This window comes from Ambystoma mexicanum, chromosome 14 (genome assembly GCF_040938575.1).
Source record: "Ambystoma mexicanum isolate Mex_15411 chromosome 14, UKY_AmexF1_1, whole genome shotgun sequence".
NCBI classification, from domain to species: Eukaryota; Metazoa; Chordata; class Amphibia; order Caudata; family Ambystomatidae; genus Ambystoma; species Ambystoma mexicanum.
Genome location: NC_090940.1, coordinates 215,522,166 through 215,543,391, shown reverse-complemented (window position 1 = coordinate 215,543,391; position 21,226 = coordinate 215,522,166). Strand labels below are relative to the sequence as shown.

Here is a 21,226-nt window from a genome sequence, read left to right as displayed (position 1 = left end):
CACAAGACACTCCCTCACACTCTGGATCACGTACGCCAAATGTCTAGTGATCTACAATATTAGGAATTATTATCTTGGCTTCAATGCCCTTGTTAGATTTCTGTGCATGCAATACTTTAGTGTTTTGAAACATTTGTTTATTTTCCAGGTCAAAGAGGTTTCTTCTCTGATCAGTTATTACAGTCTGCATGTTTAGTGAATTCAGTTTATTCACACATAAGGAAAGTTGCTGTACACCCCTGAAAAAACACCAATGTTTTTTGCAATGTCAGTTTATTGCTTCTGTTAGTCTATTAACGTTGTATCATTTCCACAGAATACGATTTAAATGCAAACACGAATAATCTAAAGATTGTATACAATGAATATAAATACAATTGAAACCTCTTTACTCATTTTTGTAGATGCTGATGTGGCGAAGACCTAAAGCCTCCTTCAACAGACCTTAGGACGTAAATGAAAGATTAGACATCGCGTGGGACTTTTTCTTGGACTTCATAGGTTTAAATGCTTTTGCACAGTTTATAACAGCCAAGCTATCAGAACATTTGGAATGCTTATTGTAATACAGGACTGATTACCTACTAATCATAATGTACACGTTGCAGTTTACTGTCAAGAAAGAAACCTGTAGAGATTTCACATCAATCTGAATTGTCTCTAAAACTTGGATAAAGTATGGAAAATCTGGATGAATGGCCTCTGGTTTTGACTGGGCTGAAGCAGCAAAGAGAAATGTAATTTAAAATCCAGACCTCCTGCTCTCCTTATTGCGTGTCTAATTGGAGCCAAGCGGACATCAAAATGTTTAAATAAAACTGTTCATTGAAATTGCTATAGTAAAAAAACAATGAAATAATTGTGCACATTCACTAAACTACTTTATTTTCCTAAAATATTGTTCTAGGTGTCCTTGTCCTTAATTTATCGGAAATTGGGGAAGTTGATTTCAACCTTGTATAAAAGAAGGGGGCTTTGCATAAAGGGTTCTGTTATTGAGGGCTGTACCCAAAGGCAGAGACTTAACTCCAAATCCAGGCCTGACAAGTCGTTACAACAGTCCCAGCTCCCTGGTTTCTCAGGTATAAAAATACACTCTTAACGAAACAGCTACTTTAGCATCAGTGATTTGTACTTCTGAGGCACAAGTAGTGGAAGCATAACATTAATTGCTTCTCATATTCCCTTTCTACTGAACCAATCTCTGGTGACTCCAGTCTCGTGATCATTCATCCCATTTGTTCAAGTCAGATTTTTGCCATTCTTTCTCCATCTTTGTGGCCACTTCTGGCAACGAGGTTGCTAGGAGCTTTGACTGTCTGTGCTCTGCTTTGCAATGAAACATGAATCTGGATATCGGGAGTATTGATGACACTAAAGCCATGCTCCCAGATTAATACACCCAGTTGTCTTGCATGTACAGTGAAAACAAATAGTTTACATCACTGACTCCTTGGTGAAGGGGTCTTCAATGTTTGGTTGACCAGATGTTTTGGACTACAAGTACCATCATCCCTAGCCAGCAAAAATATCTGGCAAGCCAAAGGCTCTCTACGTTGGGTTAAATCTGTTAAACAGTCTAGAGCGGACTGTCCACTGATCTAATGTCCACTGAGACAGCATTGAGTAGGCTGCTGGTTCACGTGACCAGGCCCAGCCGTTCAGTTGTTCCGCCCAACGCCAGTTTAATCAGTCCTCCTTAGGCGTCCTCAGCCAAGATGAGCAAAGACAAGGACCTGACCTATTTGTGCCCAAGTGCCTGACCTGCTTTTCTGCATTTCACCTACAAACTAATCGCAAATACTGCGACTCACCAGAAGACATCACCATGTGTCTCCTCCCTCCACACCCCATCCCCACTCTCACTATGGTTCGAAGGGCCAGGTGCCCTGGGCAGCCCTGGCAAGCTACCCTAGCGAACCATATCAATATCGCCCTTGCCCCAATCCAAAACCCACATACCAGAGGCACACATGTTGATGAATGCTCGCTCAGCAGTTGCTCACGCTGCAGAGATCGCTGACCTCATCTCGCACAACAACCTTGATGCCCTGTTCATCACTGAAACATGGCTTACCCCATCCACCCAACATGTTTTCGATGTCCTACCCTAAGGCTACTGCATCCAACATGCCAGCTGGCCAGAAGGGGCAGTAAGCGAAGTGGCAATCATCCACAGGAGCGTTGGCAATGCTCCTTCATCCCCTCTCCTAGAACAAGCTTGTTTGAATCACTCGCCTGCCGGATCCCTCTTTCGCACGAGGAATCCATCACCTTCTAGGTCATCTACAGACCAACTCACAAGAGTGACTCTTTCATTGCAGACATCTCCAACTTACTCTCCTCTGCCAAATTACCACATTCTAATAATGTCTTTCTTTGTGATTTTAATGTCCCCGAGTCACAGGGTGACAGCCACACTTTATGCAAGCTTTTTGCACAGACCGCTTCCATGGACCTTAAGCAAATTGTGCTCTTCCCGCACGCACAACAAAGGCAACACTCTAGACTTAGTCTTCACATCATCCCCCTGCTTCACCTGTTCAGACCCTATCCCACTTGACTGGTTTGACCATGCTGCCATCCCTTTATCAGTCAACCACTCGACTATGGCCCACAAAGGTAGGCTAAACTTCCCCTCAGCACCGCTCATACAAAGACTACCCAGTCAATTAGCTGGAAGCAAACTTTGCAGACTTACCCCACCATAGGGAATGCCTCTGGCCTCCTGGAATTATTCAGCAACTCTGCTATGAAACTGGTGGACACTCATTCCCCCCCATAAAATCCAGCCAGGCCAAGACCAAGCCATCTGCCCCATGGTACACCCCCGGGCTTGCCTCCAACAAACGCTCAGAGTCCTAGAGAAGCAATGGAACAAAAACCATAACCCCTGAGACCTCACCAACTACAAACCTCTGCGCGCAAACCGTAGGATTCTGATTACCGAGGCCAAAGCTGCTGACTACTACACCACCATTGCAGCAGCCGCTAACGGGAGCAAATCCCTCTTTAAAGTAGTAAAACATTGTGCCAAACCCTCATCTGACCATGATGTACCAGCAACTCAGGAAAAATGTGATGGAATCAAAACATTTGTTTATTGAAAAAATACACCAAATCCAAGAAACCATTAAATCAACCTCTCAAAGCATTAGCATTGTCTCTTCCCTGGCATGCACACTGCCACTCTGGACCGAATTCTCTCCTCTCTCTCCCCTGGATCTCCTAAGAATAGTTGCCTCCCTCAGACCTACTTCTTACTCTGAAGATATAATCCCGTCCACCATCATTAAACAATTGACGGGCCCAGTGCTCAATTCGCTCCTCTTCATCATCATGTCTTCCTCACAGAAGGGTCATTCCCGGACACCCTCAAGACTGGTCTCATATGACCTCTTTTGGAAGAGAGAAAAACAACTAGATCCGGGCGACCTGGCCAACTACGGGCCCATTAAGAACCTCCCGTTTATAGGCAAAATCTTGGGAAAAGTAGTTGCTACACAACTACTTGCCAGAATCGAACAACTCCACCTCCTATACGACTTATCAGTTAGGGTTCTTCACAAAGTGTAGCATGGAGACAGCCATCATCCAGGTGGTGAATGATGCCCTCTAAATCATGGAAAAGGATGACTCATGCCTCCTTGTCCCTCTTGATCTCTCGGCTGCATTCGACACTGTTGACCGCTGCATCCTTCTCTCCCACCTTGCTGACAGGATGGAATTCTCTGGCACTGTCATGAATTGGATTTCCTCCTACCTCTGGGGCAGATACCAGGCTGTCCAGATGAACTTGTTGCAATCTAACCGACTCCAGGTCTCCTACGGAGTGCCCCAAGGCTCCATCCTCAATCCCTTTTAACATTTACATGGAGCCTCTGGTCACTCTCCTCAAAGATCCCAATATGGACATCCATCAATACGTGGACAACACTCAGTTGTACATGAGAATAAATAGCGCACAGGGCATAATTTGGTTCCATGATTGCCTAATCATCATCCAGTCCTGAATGTTGACTGCCTACCTCAAACTATCCAAGATGGAATTCGTCCTCACCGGCCCACCCGTTCAAAAACAACTTGTCCAACAATGGCTCAGTGATGTGTGTCTAGAAGGATTTGATCCACAACTCTCAGACTTAGCAAAATTCTTTGGCTTCACCATTGACAGCAGCCTGTCCTTCCAGAAACTCATAGCCAAGAAGGCCCAAATAGCCTGGCTTAGAATATCTACACTTCGAAAATCAAACCCTTCATCTCACTGCAGGACTTCCAGACCGTAGTACAGGCCTTTGTGGTTTTGCACATCAATGGGGGAAATGCTCTCCTGACAGGGCTCCCAGCTGTTCACTTGGCTCCCCTAAAAGCAGTCCACCACGCTGCTGCACCTCTCATTTCAGCCACACACAAATTTGACTTAATCGCCCCTCCCTACGCAAAATACATTGGCTTCCACTCCAAGCCAGGATACTGTTCAAGACTGCATGTATCACCTACAAAGCAGTCATGAGGACCACACTAGCATAACTGGCGGCTAACCTCCACATATCTGGTGGCACGTGCTCCTTGTGCAGCATATCGACCAACCGGCTTGAATCACAACTGGTCCGCAAAGAGAGGACCCACAAACAATCCTTCTCTTGTCATGCACTCACTCTCTGCAACTCAATTCTGTGTCGCTCTGAATGCCCTCACAATTCTACAATTTCACAAATCTCTCAAAACCTGGCTCTTTGAACATCTGATCAAGGACTAATTCCAATGGATGCACATACCGACGCACAGATCTCACACTACTGCGCTACTAAGATGTGAGCCCGAATTCTGGCTACCCAGACTTTGTACAGCACTCCACTGTTCTCGAGCTAGGTCCGCGCTTTAAACAATATAGTAAAAGAAATAAAAATAAAATATATCCTAATGCATGGCTCCATGGCACAAAATATATGGGATAAATTAATTTGATTTCATGTCATCAACAAAGAGAATCAGTAGAGATTTTTCATAATCCTCTAGAAGAACATCATGGAACCTTGTCAGAGGACATCTGGGATGTTGTGACATAGTGTACTGAATTGGCCCTGACCAGAAATGTCTATATATTCAAGAATCAACTTAAACAGCAGAATAAAGGAACTACTATGAGAGCTCCCGTAAATACCAATGTAGCCAAATTGAATGATTGGTTTGAAGAGATGTACATTTACCCCATGGAAAGCGCCTTTTTTCATCAAATGGTGCTTTAGAGACGGTACATTGTTGAGGATCTAGTTTGGAAAGGCCCAGAATCATCTGCTTTCGCTGTTATCCCATGACTCAACACTGTGGATCACCAGCTTACATTTACTGGTCACATCATTTGCAAAACAACTGATTTTCTTAACATAACAATAACCTCAGATGAGGGCATGTCTTAACAGGAAGACCTTTTACCAAACCTACAACTAGCAACTATTTTCTAAGCCATAATAGTTTCCATCCACCCCTGTCCATTAAGGGATTATGTCCTTTATGTGGCATTTCCTAAGTCTACTTAGAGATAACACTGAAAAAAAGCACTTCAAGGCTTCAAGGAAGAACAATATCTTCACTCAAAAAGGCTACCCCTCCAGATTAATAAAGACATCTTTCAAAAATGCCTCTAACATCAACAGAGAATCGTTCTTGGGACTGAATAGCTAAAGGTGGTGACTGATTGCTTAATCTACATGAATACCTAAAAGCGAGTTCTGCTAACTAATCCAACCCATTTTCATGAATGCTCCATACTGAACATTATAATGCAAACATGCAACTCTGCTGAGGCTGTCTACTACACCTCTCAGCAGCTGTCTTGTAATTTAGCAAATGTCAGTTGGAGTGACATATATATTCCTGCCGACAGCCTGATGAAACCCACATTTTTCAGCTGACGGGGCCTTCCTTTTAATCGTGGACAGCCCTAATCCAAAATTGTTTAACTGTGTGCTCCCAGAGCATGGTGGCAGCTTAAAATCTATATGCCTATGTCTAATTTTGACATGGTGGCCTCTGGGAATCTAAAATTATACAATCAAAAACCCATTGGAGGGATATTCTTATCCCTTACCTCACCTCCTTCAACATCTGTCTCTCCTCTTCTGCCTTGAAACACGCCACTGCCATCCCTATTCTGGTAAAAACCCTCTGCTATAACCCCCTCCTTGCCTCCAAATTTCAGCCACTCTCTTTTCCCATTCCTTTCTAAGCTTCTTGAGCGCTTAGCCTACGCTCAACTCTCTGCTTTTGTATCCTATCTCTCTCTTCTCCCCCCTTCTCAATCTGGATTCCGCCCCAAACACTCCACTGAAAGTGCCGCCACCTCTGTTCTCAACTCCTTCCTCACCACTCACTACTCTAAGCAATCCTCTATCCTCATCCTCCTTGATCTCTCTGCCACCTTTGATATCGTTGATCACCCCTTACTCCTCAACACTCTTTCTTCCTTTGGTTTCAAAGGCCCTGTTCTTAACTGGCTCTCCTCCTACCTCTCCAACCGTTCTTTCACTGTCTCTTGGGGCGGTCGTACCTCACCTACTCTCCCCTTGGACTTCGGTGTCCCCCAAGGCTCTGTACTTGGCTCTTTTCTTTTCTCACTTTACACTTCAGTTCTCCCCCCCATCATCTCTTCCTTCGGTATCTCTCACCATTTCTATGCTGATGACACCCAGCTCTTTCTCTCGTTTTCGTCTTTCACTCCTGACATCCACCTTAATTTTTCTTCCTGTCTTACACGCCATCAAAAACTGGATGTCATCCCACTTTCTCTCCCTCAACATTGATAAGACTGAAGTCTTATTCTTTTCCTCTCCCTCTCCTCCCGCTCCTTTTATTCTCTTTCCCCCTTCTAACCTACCCATCTCTGACCATGCTTGCAATCTAGGCCTCCACTTCGACTCCTCCCTCTCCTTCTCCCACCATTTTTCGCTACCACCTCTTCAATGTTCGTAAAATCTGTTACTTCCTCACCTTCCATGCCACTAAACTCTTAATCTCTTCCCTAATCTTCTCTCGTCTTTTCTACTGCTCTACTCTCCTCTTTGGCCTCCCTGCCTCTCATCTTGCTCCCCTCAGATTCCTCTATCACTCTGTTAACCGTACCCTCTGTCTTCTCTCTCCTCACAATTACATTTCTTCCTCGTGCTCTGTTCTTGGCTTGCTTCCCTTCCACTCTTAACTTAAATTTAACTTCCTTTGTCTCGTTTTTAAATCTCTTCATGATCTTGCCCCCCCACCTTTCCTCTCTCCTCTCATTCTACGCTCCCTCTCGCCCCCTCCGATCTGCTGGTCTCTTCCTACTCTGTTCCCCCTCAGCTCCTTGCCCCCCTACACTGGAATTCTCTACCTCTCTCTCTATCCGCTCCATTTCCTCATACCCCTCCTTCCGTTCTTCCTTGAAATCTCATCTGCTCCATCTCCCGTTCTGTTAACCTCATTACTTCCCTCTTACTCTCCCTCTGATCTGCTTCTCTTTTACAGTATTAGGCAAATTGTTCTACTTATTGTTTTTGATGGTTTGTCTCATGTTTACAATTATGCTTCCATTTTATTCTTATGTATTCTTGTTGTTGCTATGTAAAGTGCTTTGGCTGAAAGTGCTCTATAAATTTAATAAATACAAATATTTTTGTCCACGTGTTTGCCAGTGACTCATTCACTGCAGGGGCCTCATGTGTGTAACTCTGCTTTGATCTCTCTGGGACGGCTTGTCATCCAAGAAGACAGGGAATCTCCCCACAGGGTTAGCTGCAAACCACTACTTCAACAGCAAGTCCTGCCAGTACAATGGAGAGCTTGTGCCTGGGTGGGAATTAACAGACTGTTTGACTGAGGGCAGACAGGACATACTGTGTTTTAGGGTAGTTGGAAGAGGAGTACCAGTCCATACAAGGGTTGTACCATCCCCAAGGGCTTCACACTTCCTATGCCCCCTCTCCACGTCCTTCAGACCACCCACTCTCGGACTGGCATCAGGCAGAAGATTTAAGGGGTGACCTCTGTTGTATTGAATCATCTCTGGACTACAGAAGGATGTTTTCACCTGGTACTTTGTTGTCCCCTTCCAGGTGAAGACAAAAACACCAAAGAAAGGAGTAACTCCTTGCTCTCAACCATCACAGTGGATTGTTTGGAAAGCACAGAACAAGGATCCACCTTGTCCCTGGAGACCCTGGGCAAGGTTCCCCAGCAACCAGAATTAAAGATCCCGCTCTGCACTGTTATTTTTTTGTTGTTGTATTTTTATTACATTTTTAATCACAAACATACACCAACCACATATTTGTTCCAAATAGGGGTACATTTCTTGCCTCTTACCGCCTTCTAGCCCGGGATTTGCCCTCCTCCCGCCAGAACCTGGGTCAGTGTCTTGCCAGGGGCTACCAATGTTCATTGTTTCAGGTGCCAACCTGGTGTAGAGTATAGTCTGTATATCACAAGGTGTTCCCCATTCAGCTTCACCCAGCACCCCCCCACACCCCAACTACAACTCCCCAGTCTTAACTGTAACTAAAACTATATTTGTGCTAGAATCCATGTTGGGCCGTAGGGTGGATCTGCAAGACCTGGACGGCCTTTGAGTGACTACATCCCAATTATTGCAGATTTTTGCGTGGCTTGGTGCGAGGGAATTGATGTCCGTTGTCTGGGCAGGTCCCTCAATGTATGCATCAGGTGCAGCTTGCGTAGGGGGAGGGGCGAACATGTCCCACAGTTTGCGTGCAAGTACAGCCCTAGCTGGGTGGATTCTTCTTTGAGCGCATCTCTCCAGAGAGCACCGTTTGGCCAGAAATGCGATTACTTGCGATGTAACTGGCTGTGTAGCTGCTTTCCAATTCACTATCAGTAGTTTGCGCACTGCAAATATTGTAGTGTTCAGTGTTCTGCACACCAATGCGTCCGTGTGCCAGTCTTTTGTTATTGGCTCTGAATAATATTTCTTTTGGGGTCCGTGCGATATTAGCATCTGGATTGCGGGCGGTTATCAGTCCCTGGACCATCTCCCAATACAGCTTGACCTTTCGGCAAGACCACAGCATGTGGCCCATTATTCCATTCGCCCCACAGCCACGCCAGCATTGCGGCGATGGAGCTAACCCCATGTGATACATTCTGGACGGTGTAAGGTATAGGCGTTGGACTTTCTTATATTGGATCTCCCTGTTTTTTAGGTTCATAGATATCCCTGGGATTGCTGCAAAGAATTGGTATGTGTCTTCCGTTTCTAGCTGTGTCTAAGTCTAGCGACCATGTTGTTGCTGGAGCAGAGTTACTCCCCACGTTGTTCGGGCTAGCCATAGAATAGAAGGTGCTGAGCCGTGGATGTGTGTCCGCCTGATGTTCAAGTTTTAATTTGCATGGGGTCGGGTGGGTGGGGGTGTTTCTGGATTCCGCTGTAGTATGCCGAGCTATCTCGGCCTGAATGGCGCCATATTGCAACCACATACGCATGTAACTTTGAAGTATGCGGCCTCGACATGGATAATTATGTTTGGGCCATTGCATAGTTCTAGGATCTTAACCCGAGCCCATTGGTCTCTCTGCTGCGGGTGCAGGGTTGTTTTTTGTCCAAGTGATAGAAGTCCTTTAATCAACATCCACATGGGAACCGCCCTGATATCGATGCCTTGTTTGGCTCGAAGTCTGTGCCATTGGGCCAATGTCGGGCCAAGCACTGGGTGCGACGCCAGTCGTTTGGTTAATTTCGTTGGGGGGGGACATTCTCTGGGGAAGAGGCGGCCATGAGTGCTAACTCCATCCTCCTCTAGCTGGAGCCATCACCCGATTCAGCCAGCGCCTGGCCCAGCATATTTGGGCCGCCATGTAGTAGTTCCTCCAGGACGGTAGCGCTAGGACGCCGTCCTGTTTGGATGCGAAAAGGATCCCCATGCGGATGCGTGCTTTCTTACCCCCCCCAGATGAATTTCGAGACAGCTGCGTCTAGGGTTTTATACATCTGGGGGTTGGGGGGCCGCATGGGAGCATCATTGCCAAGTAGATGAGTCTGGGCATCAAGTTCATTTTAACTGCGTTAATTCTGCCGGTCAGAGATAGAGGAAGGGTATCCGTTCGATCAGCTGCAGATATTTGGGTCCCGGAGATCACCGATATGTGCCCTAATATTTACAGGAACTTAATATGGCCGGGTTGGAGTCTAAAGGGCGCAACCCCACCCCGGTCCCAGGGAATATCGTATCGAAGCTGTAAGATTTCGGACTTGGTCCAGTTTACCCGATAGCTGGCCATCGGGCCATAAGTCTGAAGGAGGTGCTTTACCCTGGAGAGGGATGCGCAAGTCTTTCTGAGGTATACAAGGAGATCATCAGCGTACAGGAAGACAATGTTCTTCCCCGCCTCTCCATAGTCCCTGCCACTGAGGATCTGCCCGTAAAAAATTGCCAGTGCTGGTTCAATGGAAAGGGCATATAGGAGGGGCGATAGCGGGCAACTTTGGCGCATTCCCAAGTATAGGGGAAAGGGGGCGGATGTTATGCCGTTGGTGGTTACCATTGCCACGGGGTCGGTGTACAGTAGCTGGATCATGGTGATCGGGGGGAGTGGGGAGTCCATAGTACGCGAGCGCGAGAAACATAGTCCCATTGGACCTTATCGAATGCTTTTTTGGCGTCTATAGCAGGGATCGAGTCGTCTTAGTCTGGCTCTTCAGCAATTATGTGTAAGAGAGTGCGTACATTGTCCCTGGAATGCCGTTTGCGAATGAACCCAGTCTGGTCCTTATGGATCAGGTACGGCAGTACAGCCTCCAACCTCTGTGCAAGACATTTTGTGAGGACCTTACCATCCGAATTGATCAGGGAGATAGGCCTATATGACCCGCATTCGTCCCTGGGCCTCCCTTTTTTGTGGAATACCACTATATTCGCGGTCATCATTGAACCTGGCAGGCGGCCTTTCTCGGTAGCCTCCTTATAGACTGCATGAAGTTTTGGAGCTATGTTGTCGGCCATGGCTTTGTACAAGTAGATCGGAATCCCGTCTAGGCCCGCGCCTTTCCCGAAATTGAGCGGGACAATGGCCTGACAGATTTCCGCAATAGTCAGGGGTGCGCCTAGCGCTTCATACTGTGCTTGGGTAAGTCTAGGCAGTTGGATAGTTTTCAGGAACATTTGCATGGCCTGCGGGGGAAGCGCTTCCGGTTTTGCGTAGAGTTGCGCATACAATTCTGCAAACCTGGAGTTGTGGGGTATCAGGGAGGGTTAACCTGATTTTGACGGGGGCATGATTGGAGACCGTGATGGGAAGTATGGAGCTTTTCTCTAGGGTGTGCAGTGCAGTAAGTGGGGCTAGCCAGTAGCTTTGATGGCGAAAGGAGTAGAAGGTGTAGTACCTCCGATGTCCATGCTCAGCTCTCCACACGTCAGCTATGCCCAGCTTTGCAAGGAGGGATGTGAGGACTGCTATCTTTCTCGGCCTGCTCGTGGGAGGCTAATTCCTGGTTTGTCTATCCAGGTCGTGATCAAGCATTATATTTAGGTCTCCCCCTCTCAATGTGAGTCTTCGCATGTGTGGTGCGCATGTGGCGAACATGTCCGTGAAGAAGGCAGGGTTGTCCGTCATTGGAGCGTATATATTAATGAGAGTGATCGGGTATTGGTGGAGCAGCCCGCTCACCAGGACGTATCACCCCTGCCCATCCACGATCGTGTTTTGGATTATGAGTGGAACCCGCCTGTGTATCAGGATGGAAACCCCCCGCTTCCCCTGCTGGCGGCATGCACCGCTTCTCCCCCCCATCCTTTTGCCAGTTTCCTTGATTCCCCTTCATTGAGGTGCGTTTCTTGGAGAAAAATATCTCCCTGCAGGTCCCTGAGATGATTCAGGACGCGTCTGCGCTTAATGGGATGTCCCAGACCCTGGACGTTTAAGGTTGTGAGTGTGTATCTAGCCATGCGCTCTTCTTGGTACGAGGTTGCATGTTCTTCTGACGGGATGAGCCAGGTTCTAGACCGCCAATCTGCTTTGTGTTATGTGGAGATTGTGGCGCATGTCCACCCCGCTCCTGCCCTCGTGTTGTGGCTCTATAGTGCACAAAAACCAATCAACAGTAACTTTAACAACGGAGAGCAATAGTGCTCTTATAACATTGGACATTAAAGAACGATATCCAATACTGGGCTCTAAAGCCAATGCATGGTGCCCCGGAGCGCGGACTCTGGGGCCTGCACTCGTTGCCATGCATAACGAAGTACCCTCTACCTTTTTGTTCATAGTCCGATAGTGCTGCCGGGGTTCCCATATTCGTTGGCATGCTCGAATGGCATCCCCCGGGCTTGGTTGGCGTTGGTATATAGGTTGAGGGGTTCATCTTCATTCTGTTCCTAGGGGCAAGAGCAAGAGGGCTGCTTGTGCCGCGCGTGACCGTGGTCGGATTTGTATCCAGCTTGGCGTATCTCTTCCCCCCCGGGAGTTGCAGAAATAGTGGTAGTTCATAGGTGGGATTTGAAGCAGTCGGCGCTCCCCGTCATGGTGCAAGGTATTTTAGATGAGAGCTTGGGCAGATGCGCAATGATTTTCAGAGTATCCTGGCGCGGGCTCGGATTCCTAGGCCCACCCTGTGCAGGAAGTCAGGCCACAGGGTCTCTACATACTCCATGGGGGCCCCTCAACCCTCTGCCCACTTTCTGCCTCCCTCTTCTGTCCCTTGGTAAGCGAAAGTCAGACAATGTGGAGGCTTGCGATGTCTGTGCCCTCCTCTCGGTGGCCTTGGGGAAATCCGTGGGGACTATATTTTGACGTTGCAGGACCTCCAGGCGTCCTCCGGGTCATCGTATGTGTACCATTGGCGGTCAATTTGGACGCACCAGATCGCTGGAAATTTCAAGTAATGTCTCAGTTCACAACCTCTCAGCACTTCAAACAGGGGATTAAATTCTTTCCTTCGGCGGGACACCTCAGCTGAATAATCATTAAAGAGCCTGATGGGAGCTCTATAGGCTTTCAGAATTGCCATTTTGTGTTGCAAATGTAAACGTCTGAGTTTAATAGGCCTGGGGTGTTCGCCCGCCGCTGGTTTGGGGGTGGGGCACGGTGGATTCTCTCTATCAGGTACCTGGGGTTCTCTATGCAAAGAATGTCTTGCATGAAATTGTACATAAAGGATTCCAGATCTGGGCCCTCTGAATTTTCTGGGAGGCCGACCAGTCGCAAGTTATTCCGTTTGGACCTATTCTCTTGGTCCTCCATCTTTGCACCTAGACATTGGACCTCTTTTATTACTTCGTTCAGTTCGGTGGCAGTCGACTCCTGGTTGTCTTCGAGGGAGCCAATTCGCTATTCATTATCGGTAGTCCTTTCGGCCTGAATAGTGAGCCGTGCCTGGACGTCTTGCAAGTCCCTTTTTTATATCCTGGACGGTGGTATTTGTTTCCTGAGTGCATTGGCCTATCAGCTTAATTTCAACCAGGATGTCTTGGAGTTGAGCTTGGACGTCCATTGTTGTTTTACATCTGGCGGACTGTCTGAGTGTGGGCGTTGTGGCTACTGTCTCTTCAGAGGTTTTGGGCTTTTTATCCGAGGTCCCTTGTATCGTAGCCTTGTAGGTGTCCTCCGTCGCTGGTGTCGTTCGCGGGCCCCATCTTTTCTATATTTTGACCTGGCGGTGCTTTGGACCCAGGCGGGGTCACGTGGAGTCTGGTTAGCTGCCGCACTCTCTTGCACATAAGCTAGTGATTGGACTCCTGGAATGGTGATTTCTGTGGCCCGAGGTCAGGCGCACTTTTGGCGTTACCGGCTCATCGGCCCCGGCGATGGTCGAGGTTGGTAGTGGTCGAAGGTGGTATCGGCCTGGCCGGTTGACCTTTGCAGGCCGGTTCTACGGTCGGTGGGGCTTCACAGTTGCCTGTGGAGCAGGCGCCCTGTGGTTCTAGGGTGGTAATTCTAGCCGCTTTCAGGCTCGCTGCTGAATTTGGCGGTCCCGCGACCCAGCTGGATATCCGGAGCTGGTCTCCTTTGCTCTAGCGGTTATATTATGTCCGGGACAAGGCTCCTGCAGACTTTGTTTGGACTGCGGGTGGGCGCAGTGTTCTGTGGCTCTCAGCTGGCTGGAGATGGTTGTGCCATATGGGGAGGCTCACCAGGTGATTGCTGGCCAGTGTGTGTCTCCCCTAATCCTTGGGGCGTGGGGCGCCGCAGCGCAGGGCATAGGGTCGGGCCGAGCCAATATTCGGGGCTGCCCACAGGCCGTTCTGATGTGCACGCTGTCTGCCACCGGTGAGGCTCAGCGCCTCGCCAATCCGCTACTTTAGGTAACAACTTGTCCATTCTGTGTGTCTTCCCGGCCCTCCGGTCACTGGGTCCGTGTCCCGGCGGTGTTCAGGGAGACTTTTAGTGAGTGAAGTAGCTGCCGGTCCGGGTACGGCCCCTCTGCGGGTGTATGCGCCCTGTACCGAATACTCCTTGGGTCTTGAGGTTTGCCCACGCTGCCGGGCCTACTCCAGGGCTCAGCTTTAGTGCGATATGCAGCACTGTGTGGGCCTGCAGAGGGGGGGGTCACGTCTTGTACTGTCGGCGCCCTGAGATGCGGTATGAGTGGGGGAGGCCCCTCAGCAGCCCCGGGGCTTCGCTGCCATAGCTGTTCCTCCCGGGCACCTCGGTCCCCAGCCCGCGATACTCTCAGGTTGTGCGTTGCTCCCCCAGGGTCGGGGGACGGATGTTAGGAAAGTGCGGTGCGGCCCTGGCTGCACTTACCCATCTCTCCATTGGCTGCCGAGCTCCGGCATGGGGACTGGTGCGGCTCTTGTGCGTTTGAGAGGGGGGACCTCTTCACACTGGCCCCGGTCCACCCACGGCTTCCTCCACACAAACAGCAGCGGTCGCGCACCCCGCTCCCTGCTCCTCAGACGTTTGCTGTCTGTGTCCCCGCACCTCCGGGAGGGTAGGGCTTGCTGGGGAGGCACCCAGCTCCTGCAGGGGCAGACAGGTGGTGGGGCCTGTGTCCGACTGGGGGACCCTCGGATGGGGCAATGCTTCGGCTTGGTGTCCCCAGTCTGGCGCTGTGGTGTCTTTGAGCAGGAGGGCGAGCCCCTCGTGTCACATTCAAGGTCCGGTGTTGCAAGTCGGAGTCAGGGGTGCCCCTTTGCGCTCCTCGTCTCTCCGTCTCTCTCTGGGCTGCTTGTGCAAGCAGGGGTGCGTTGGCATTGCCCTCAGACCCAGGGCTGCGCGGGCCAGAGGCCCGATCTAACAGCTGGTCTGCATGGCAGTCCTGAGGTTCTTTGTAGTTACTCGCAGGTCATCCCTTCACCTTTCTGCTTCTTGCGGGCACTCATTCTGCTTCTCTCTGTGGGTATGAAGAGGGACTTTTTTTATATACAACTGCTGCGGGCCCGCACATAGAGCTTCAGGGACCTGCGGCCATCTTGCTCGGGCTCTCGAGCGTCCGCCCACCCACCCCTGTTTGTCCATTTTGATAAATTTTTGAGCTTGAGTGACCACTTTGAGGCGCTTTTCGAGCCACATTAATAAACAAGAGCTGCCACCGCTTTTTGATCTACTGTTGAGCCACTGACCCAACCCATTACTACCTTGCCCTGTAGCCATTTTCAAGCTGATCGCCACTGAAGAACCGCCTTGCATCATTGGGCCTCTTCAAGCTGACTCAAACTTTGCCTGCTTCTTAACCCGATAGGAGCCGATCATCACTACAGGACCATCTGGAGCAAACTTGCCTGTCTCAGCGCCACCAATACTTTGGGGATAACTGACTGAAAACATCTCGATGCTGACTCGCCCCACTTCAAACCACCTACAATCAAATCTCTCTACTGTTGAGAACCAGGGACAAGCATAAAAGCTGTCTGAAGTGGTTCTGTCCACTTGGCCTTCCTTAAGTCTCAACTGGCATTTTAAGAGCCCACTCCTTCCCTTTCAAAGGCCTTCATTGAAGTTGAATTTGCAGCTGAGCTTATTTCCTGTGCACCCGTCTTCAGACCCAAGACCCCCTCTTTCATTATTTTTTCTCTTACAGGGTGTTTTATATTGTTTTTGATTAGTGTCTTTATTTAGATAAATTAAAGTCTTCTATTTTCATGGCACATTTGTTGGACATTGTTTTATTTTAGTACCACATAACTATTGTTGTTTGCACTGCTTGTGTGCTAGCTCACTTCCCTCCTGAAGTGTATAGCTTGCATCAGCCCACGGTACCACAAAAGGCAAAGGGAGGTATGCATGCCGGGGTGTGCTTATGAATGTGATCACTGCTGGTTTGGTAGTAGGGTGGGGGACGAGTAGGTGGTTTATTCACTACTCATCATTGTACTCCTGCAGAGTGGTCATTTGGTCACAGCAGCACTTTTACCAAAATCCTTTTTTTTGTCTTTTCTTTTTTTTTTAAAGGAGTTCCAATATGCACGACAAGTTATACCATACAGATGTGAGCCTGCCTGCTATTCCTCACCACCCCACTATTACTGAATATTGGGGTCTTCCCTCTGTCACGGTCCAGCCTTCGCGTGGCAATTGTTCAGTTTGTAGATTTACTCAGCCCAGTAAATAAATACATCTTGGCTTATAACCTCTATGTTAACATGCCATATCATAACACACGTTCACCAATTGCAATTCACAGAGAGTGATCTACATTATCACTTTTCCTTGTGGTCTTAGATACATTGGTAGGATGAGGAGATCAGTTATAAAAATAATTGACTATTGCAGATGCATTTGCAATAAACAGTCCTTCTGTTATTCACTTTGTAGGGAAGGGTCACACTGAAAATGTCCTTTATTAGACGGTCCTAACCTCCTTTTACACAGGAATACATATGTAAACTAAATTCTTCAGTCTCGAGCAACGTTTAACTTTCAAAACTGTAGTATATTAGGACTCGCATACATTAATTGGGAATGAGAGAATTTGTGTCGTATTTTAATTGTACTGTGTAACAACTATTTTTGCTGTTTTATTACAGTTGTGGCCTCTTAGTAGGTTTTCTGAAACTTAGCTCTGTTTGCTGAAAAAAAGAAAAGGATAACATTTTCTCCCAACGAGCTTTGAATTGTATTTACTTTATTTTCTCTTGAATAATTGTACTTGTCTTTCGTTAGTTACTAAGAGTTACTGTGTCGACATGCTCTATTCTCGCATTTGCCATAATGGACAAGTTGTTAATAATTTTCCTAACACAATACTGGCCTAGATGTCTGCTTTGTGTTGTGTTAATAACAACACCACCCTTTTTTCATAGTCGTGTTTTGGCCCTTCCCTGGCCATTCACTGTTATTGGTCCAGTGTTCTAATTGCAACTTTTGAGCACGAGACCTGTGGGAAATATTTTCTTTTAGCCACTGTCCTCTGTCTCTCCTTGGTTTCCCCATACACAGACACTTTGTATTGCACATGAGTGACCATCAAAATGACAATTGACTCCTTATTCTTTTTACATTAGGAACATCTTATGTTCAACCCTTGACTCGGCAAAGAATCTGCAACCCTTCAGAATATTATTTAACTAAAACTAGCGCTTGGGTCGAATTAATCCCTCATATTCATTTGTTCCTTGGATCTCTTTTTCAGAATGGGGCATGTCAATATTTTAATTCTTGTGTTTACTACTTCTTTCCCCCCCACCCCTCTTTTTTCTGGTGTTTGGGTATCCCAATGTTTGTTTGGATTGCCGAAAAAATGTCCCCCACATTCAACATGGAAACAAGTGGTTTCTAATGAGGCCCTTTGCATTCGCCTTCCCAATACTGTGCAGGTATGTTTCTTTTTAGTCCAGTCTCAAGCATACATAATTGTTGGTCTGGTCCAGGATATCAACAATGGGAAGTAAATCCTGTTATGCTTCTCAGATCCTAAGCCCCATTTTTTTTGTCATTGGGGTGCACCCGGTGGCTTGTGTGTTCTCTGTATTATGGCTTTCTCCATTACGAGATAAGGGTGGTTTATTATTTACCTTTTCATTCATTTTAGTGTGCCTCACAACCTGATTGCTATTTTCCTTTCAAAAACATTTGTTCTCCTCCCAGAATCCCCCCTAGCTACTTACCCCCCAAACGAAACACATACAGATAAGGGACCGAAATATGACAGTCTTCTATGCGCTATATGTTGCGAATAGTGCATGTTACAAAATGATTATTTTTTTTAGATCTGTACTTTCTCCACAACTAACAGGATTTGTACAGAATCATGGAAATAGTGCTTACCTAACTGTTCATTTTTTAAGAATTGAGGTAGCTTTTTCAGCAAAAGTGTAGGTCTTTCTCAAACTGACACTACGTTGCTTTGTAATAAAGGATTCCTTTTGATTATATGCATAGTCGTTTGAAATATGTCAACATATTGACATGTTGCCAACTTAACTACAGGCACACTCCTTGGGTAACGAGAGCCCAATGTGTTGGTTTGTTATTGACATTGTCATTCTGATCCCCATTCAAATACTTTCTGATTCTCTTCTTTTTGTTTCTACAGTAAAATAACTTGGCCCTATCCATACATACCGTACCAGACGGGCCAAACATTTATATTTTCCAGTGCATTGCCTGATAAGGGTGAGCACTCCAATTCCAAAGGCCACTTTCTTCCAAATATGCATGTACCAGAACCTGCTTCAGTGACTGTGTATTCTCCCCCACATCTCTTCATGACCATAAGTGGTGCTGTTTTTCTAAAAGAATTCGGGCAAATACTCAAAGCATTTGTGTTAGTGCTTTTTCTGCATGTTCTGTTGCTAGAGAAGTGGCTTTCCGGCACTGAATAACCCTATACTGAGTACAGGGAAAAGGGGTGCATTTGAACTCTTGTCCTAGCTGAAGAAGTTGCATCTGAAAATGTAGGTCTTTAGAGCCCTTTGATATGCAATGTGAAGCTTGATGTATTTAATCTCTAGTGGACGGTCGTTCCATAGTCTCCCTGTCACAAAGACTCTACCTCCAGATCCTACCTTGTGGATACAGGAAACAGAGCTAAACCTGCAGATAATAGTTATCGCTTTGGGCAATATGGCATGCATTTGTCTGTTAGTACGGTAGATCCTAAGCCATGAAAAGCTCTTTGGACCATATGGAGCCATTTAAACTTAACTCAAGCATTCACCAGTAGCCAGTAGAGTGATTTGAGGGTAATGTGTGTTTTTTCTATAATGCAGTTGGCGCAGAATCAAGTGCAGAGCCACATTCTGAAGGTGCTGCATCAAATATGTTGAGTCCCAAGTAAACTGTTTACATAGTCCAGATGTGGCATAAGTTTATGGTTTGCCCACTTTGACAAGTAGTTACAAATTACACATACTAATAATTCCTGTTTTAAGGTGGTTTATTTGCTTATGGTTGTCAATTTCTCTGAGGTTTTAATGTGTTCCCTTCACTGTAAAATAGTTTGTGTAAAATTCTTGCATTCTCCCTAGGCTAATTCCCAGGGGACACTTCCAGAGTGTCTTCCCTATAAGTTAGTGCCTGGGTCATTCTTCTTGCTTGTCATTGTCTCAGCAATTTTTTCATTGCCTTTTTTTGGCTATAGCTTAGGAGTTCTCTGAATGCCTTTTATTCGGCCAGCGCACCAGTGCTTTCTTTCACTGCTTTCTCTTTGGTCAGGCGTTTTACCTTTTCTCCTTTTTTTTTCTCCCTTTTGATCTTAAATTCTGACTTTTCTCTCTCTCCATATTAGTTTTGTTGCATTCGCACAGGTAACTTCCCCGGTCTGTCTTCTCTGGAGTTATGGTGCCCCACACACCACCTTCTCCTTTTGGGGTAAGATGTCCTGCTGGTTTTCTCTTTTTCCATCTTATTCCAGTCTCTCGGTTTTCCCTTTCTTTCCATATTCTTCCCCTTTTTGCGTTTCCTCTTCCACTCCGACTTCCTCTACTCTTCAGGCTGCCTCTTTACTCCACTGATGGTCCCCCTCCTTACTTCACTGCTTGGACACTTTATCCAATAATATCTAGCTCTCCAGTATTACCACTCAGTAACACTGCACTCCGAAAACTCCCTTTCACCGCTGTCCTGAGAGCTGATCTTTATCTATGGCTTGGACTGAATAGCTTCTCAGAGTGGCTGAAAAGGTCAGGTTCTGTCTCAGCATGCACTGTGGTAGGGGTGGTTTTCAGTCCTGCGTCTAGGATAGTAGTCTTTTAGAAGATCGGCTACAATTGTGGATCGTTGCGTGTATCTGTTAATTGCAGCGATGGAAATGCTGCCTTGACACCCTTTCTCTGGCTGAAGGACTGACCCTTCTTGGAATCCACTTTTGCTGCCCTCTGTACTCAGCAGGTTAGTTTGTGTGTTAAAAAGACTTTTTGTTACATATGGAGTTTAAACATGTTTTTCCTTTATTTTGTATTGCATGTGTGTTTTCCACATTGATTTCAATAAGGCTGTTGGTTGCATCTGTTGAGAGAAAAAATGGGCTTTAATTTCCTCAAAACCACCTGTAGTGTTGGGAAGAGGTGCAGTACTCTGTATCTAGTTGAGCATCTTCATGACACCTTAAGTGTTAAATAGGAAAGAGGTGTGGGATTCCCGTGGCTATTCCTTTTATGATGGGGGAGAGGGGGAGTTCTTCTCTGGGGTATTTTAGGTTCCCTTCTAATCTTCCTTCATTTGGGTTTGTAATTGCTCCCTACATACCCAATGGGATTTCGCTGTGAGAACAGGATTCTGGGAGATTTGTTCCTGTTTTGTTTAGCCCTTCTAAGCAGTATGGGAAACCTGTCCCTGGCATATGTCCATGAGTCCAATCTGGATTTGTGTGCCGTGTAATTTAACTCCCAGGTCCTTGAGACCATAACACGGCGGTCGCGTCATCACACACCCCCTCCCTTGATTGTCTCTCCCTAGCCAAAATGGCTTGTTAATTCGATTTGTTCTGGACTACTTGTGTCCAGTTGTCGAGTCTGGCTAAATCAGACTAAACTGTTTGAGTCACTGCAGGCATAAAACATGCTGGTGCATGGGATGGGAGACCCCTTCCAGCCGGTTCTTATAGCTTAGACAAACCAATGGGTGTAAACACATTCTATGACAATAATCAGACTTTCTAATGAATTGTGTCCTCCCACGGATTCCTCATCTTTGATATAACAATAGTCTGCTTGCAGCTTTGGAAAATTGTTCGACAGCAGGGGGCACTGTGTGGTGTTGAGTTGATGTCCCTCTGCGCTTTCCATTCCTGCGTGTGGACGTGACGTTGACAATGGTGTAAGTAGCACACACTGCGCCCAGTGCATCAGTCCCGTTATTCCGC

At 47.0% G+C, this 21,226-nt stretch overlaps 1 protein-coding gene across 2 annotated transcripts in view; it reads left to right on the top strand.

Moving 5' to 3' along the window:
- VCPKMT (valosin containing protein lysine methyltransferase) overlaps positions 1 to 21,226 on the top strand; it is a 720,951-nt gene that overhangs the window by 367,194 nt on the left and 332,531 nt on the right. Inside the window, exon 6 of one of the 2 annotated variants that reach the window (XM_069638976.1) lies at positions 405 to 7,655. The exons of the other annotated variant lie outside the window; for it this stretch is intronic. Coding sequence (XP_069495077.1) covers positions 405 to 427 — 23 coding nt within the window. The 3' untranslated portion in view covers positions 428 to 7,655. Of the gene's footprint in view, positions 1 to 404; positions 7,656 to 21,226 lie in introns of those variants that run through there. 2 annotated transcript variants of the gene reach the window in all.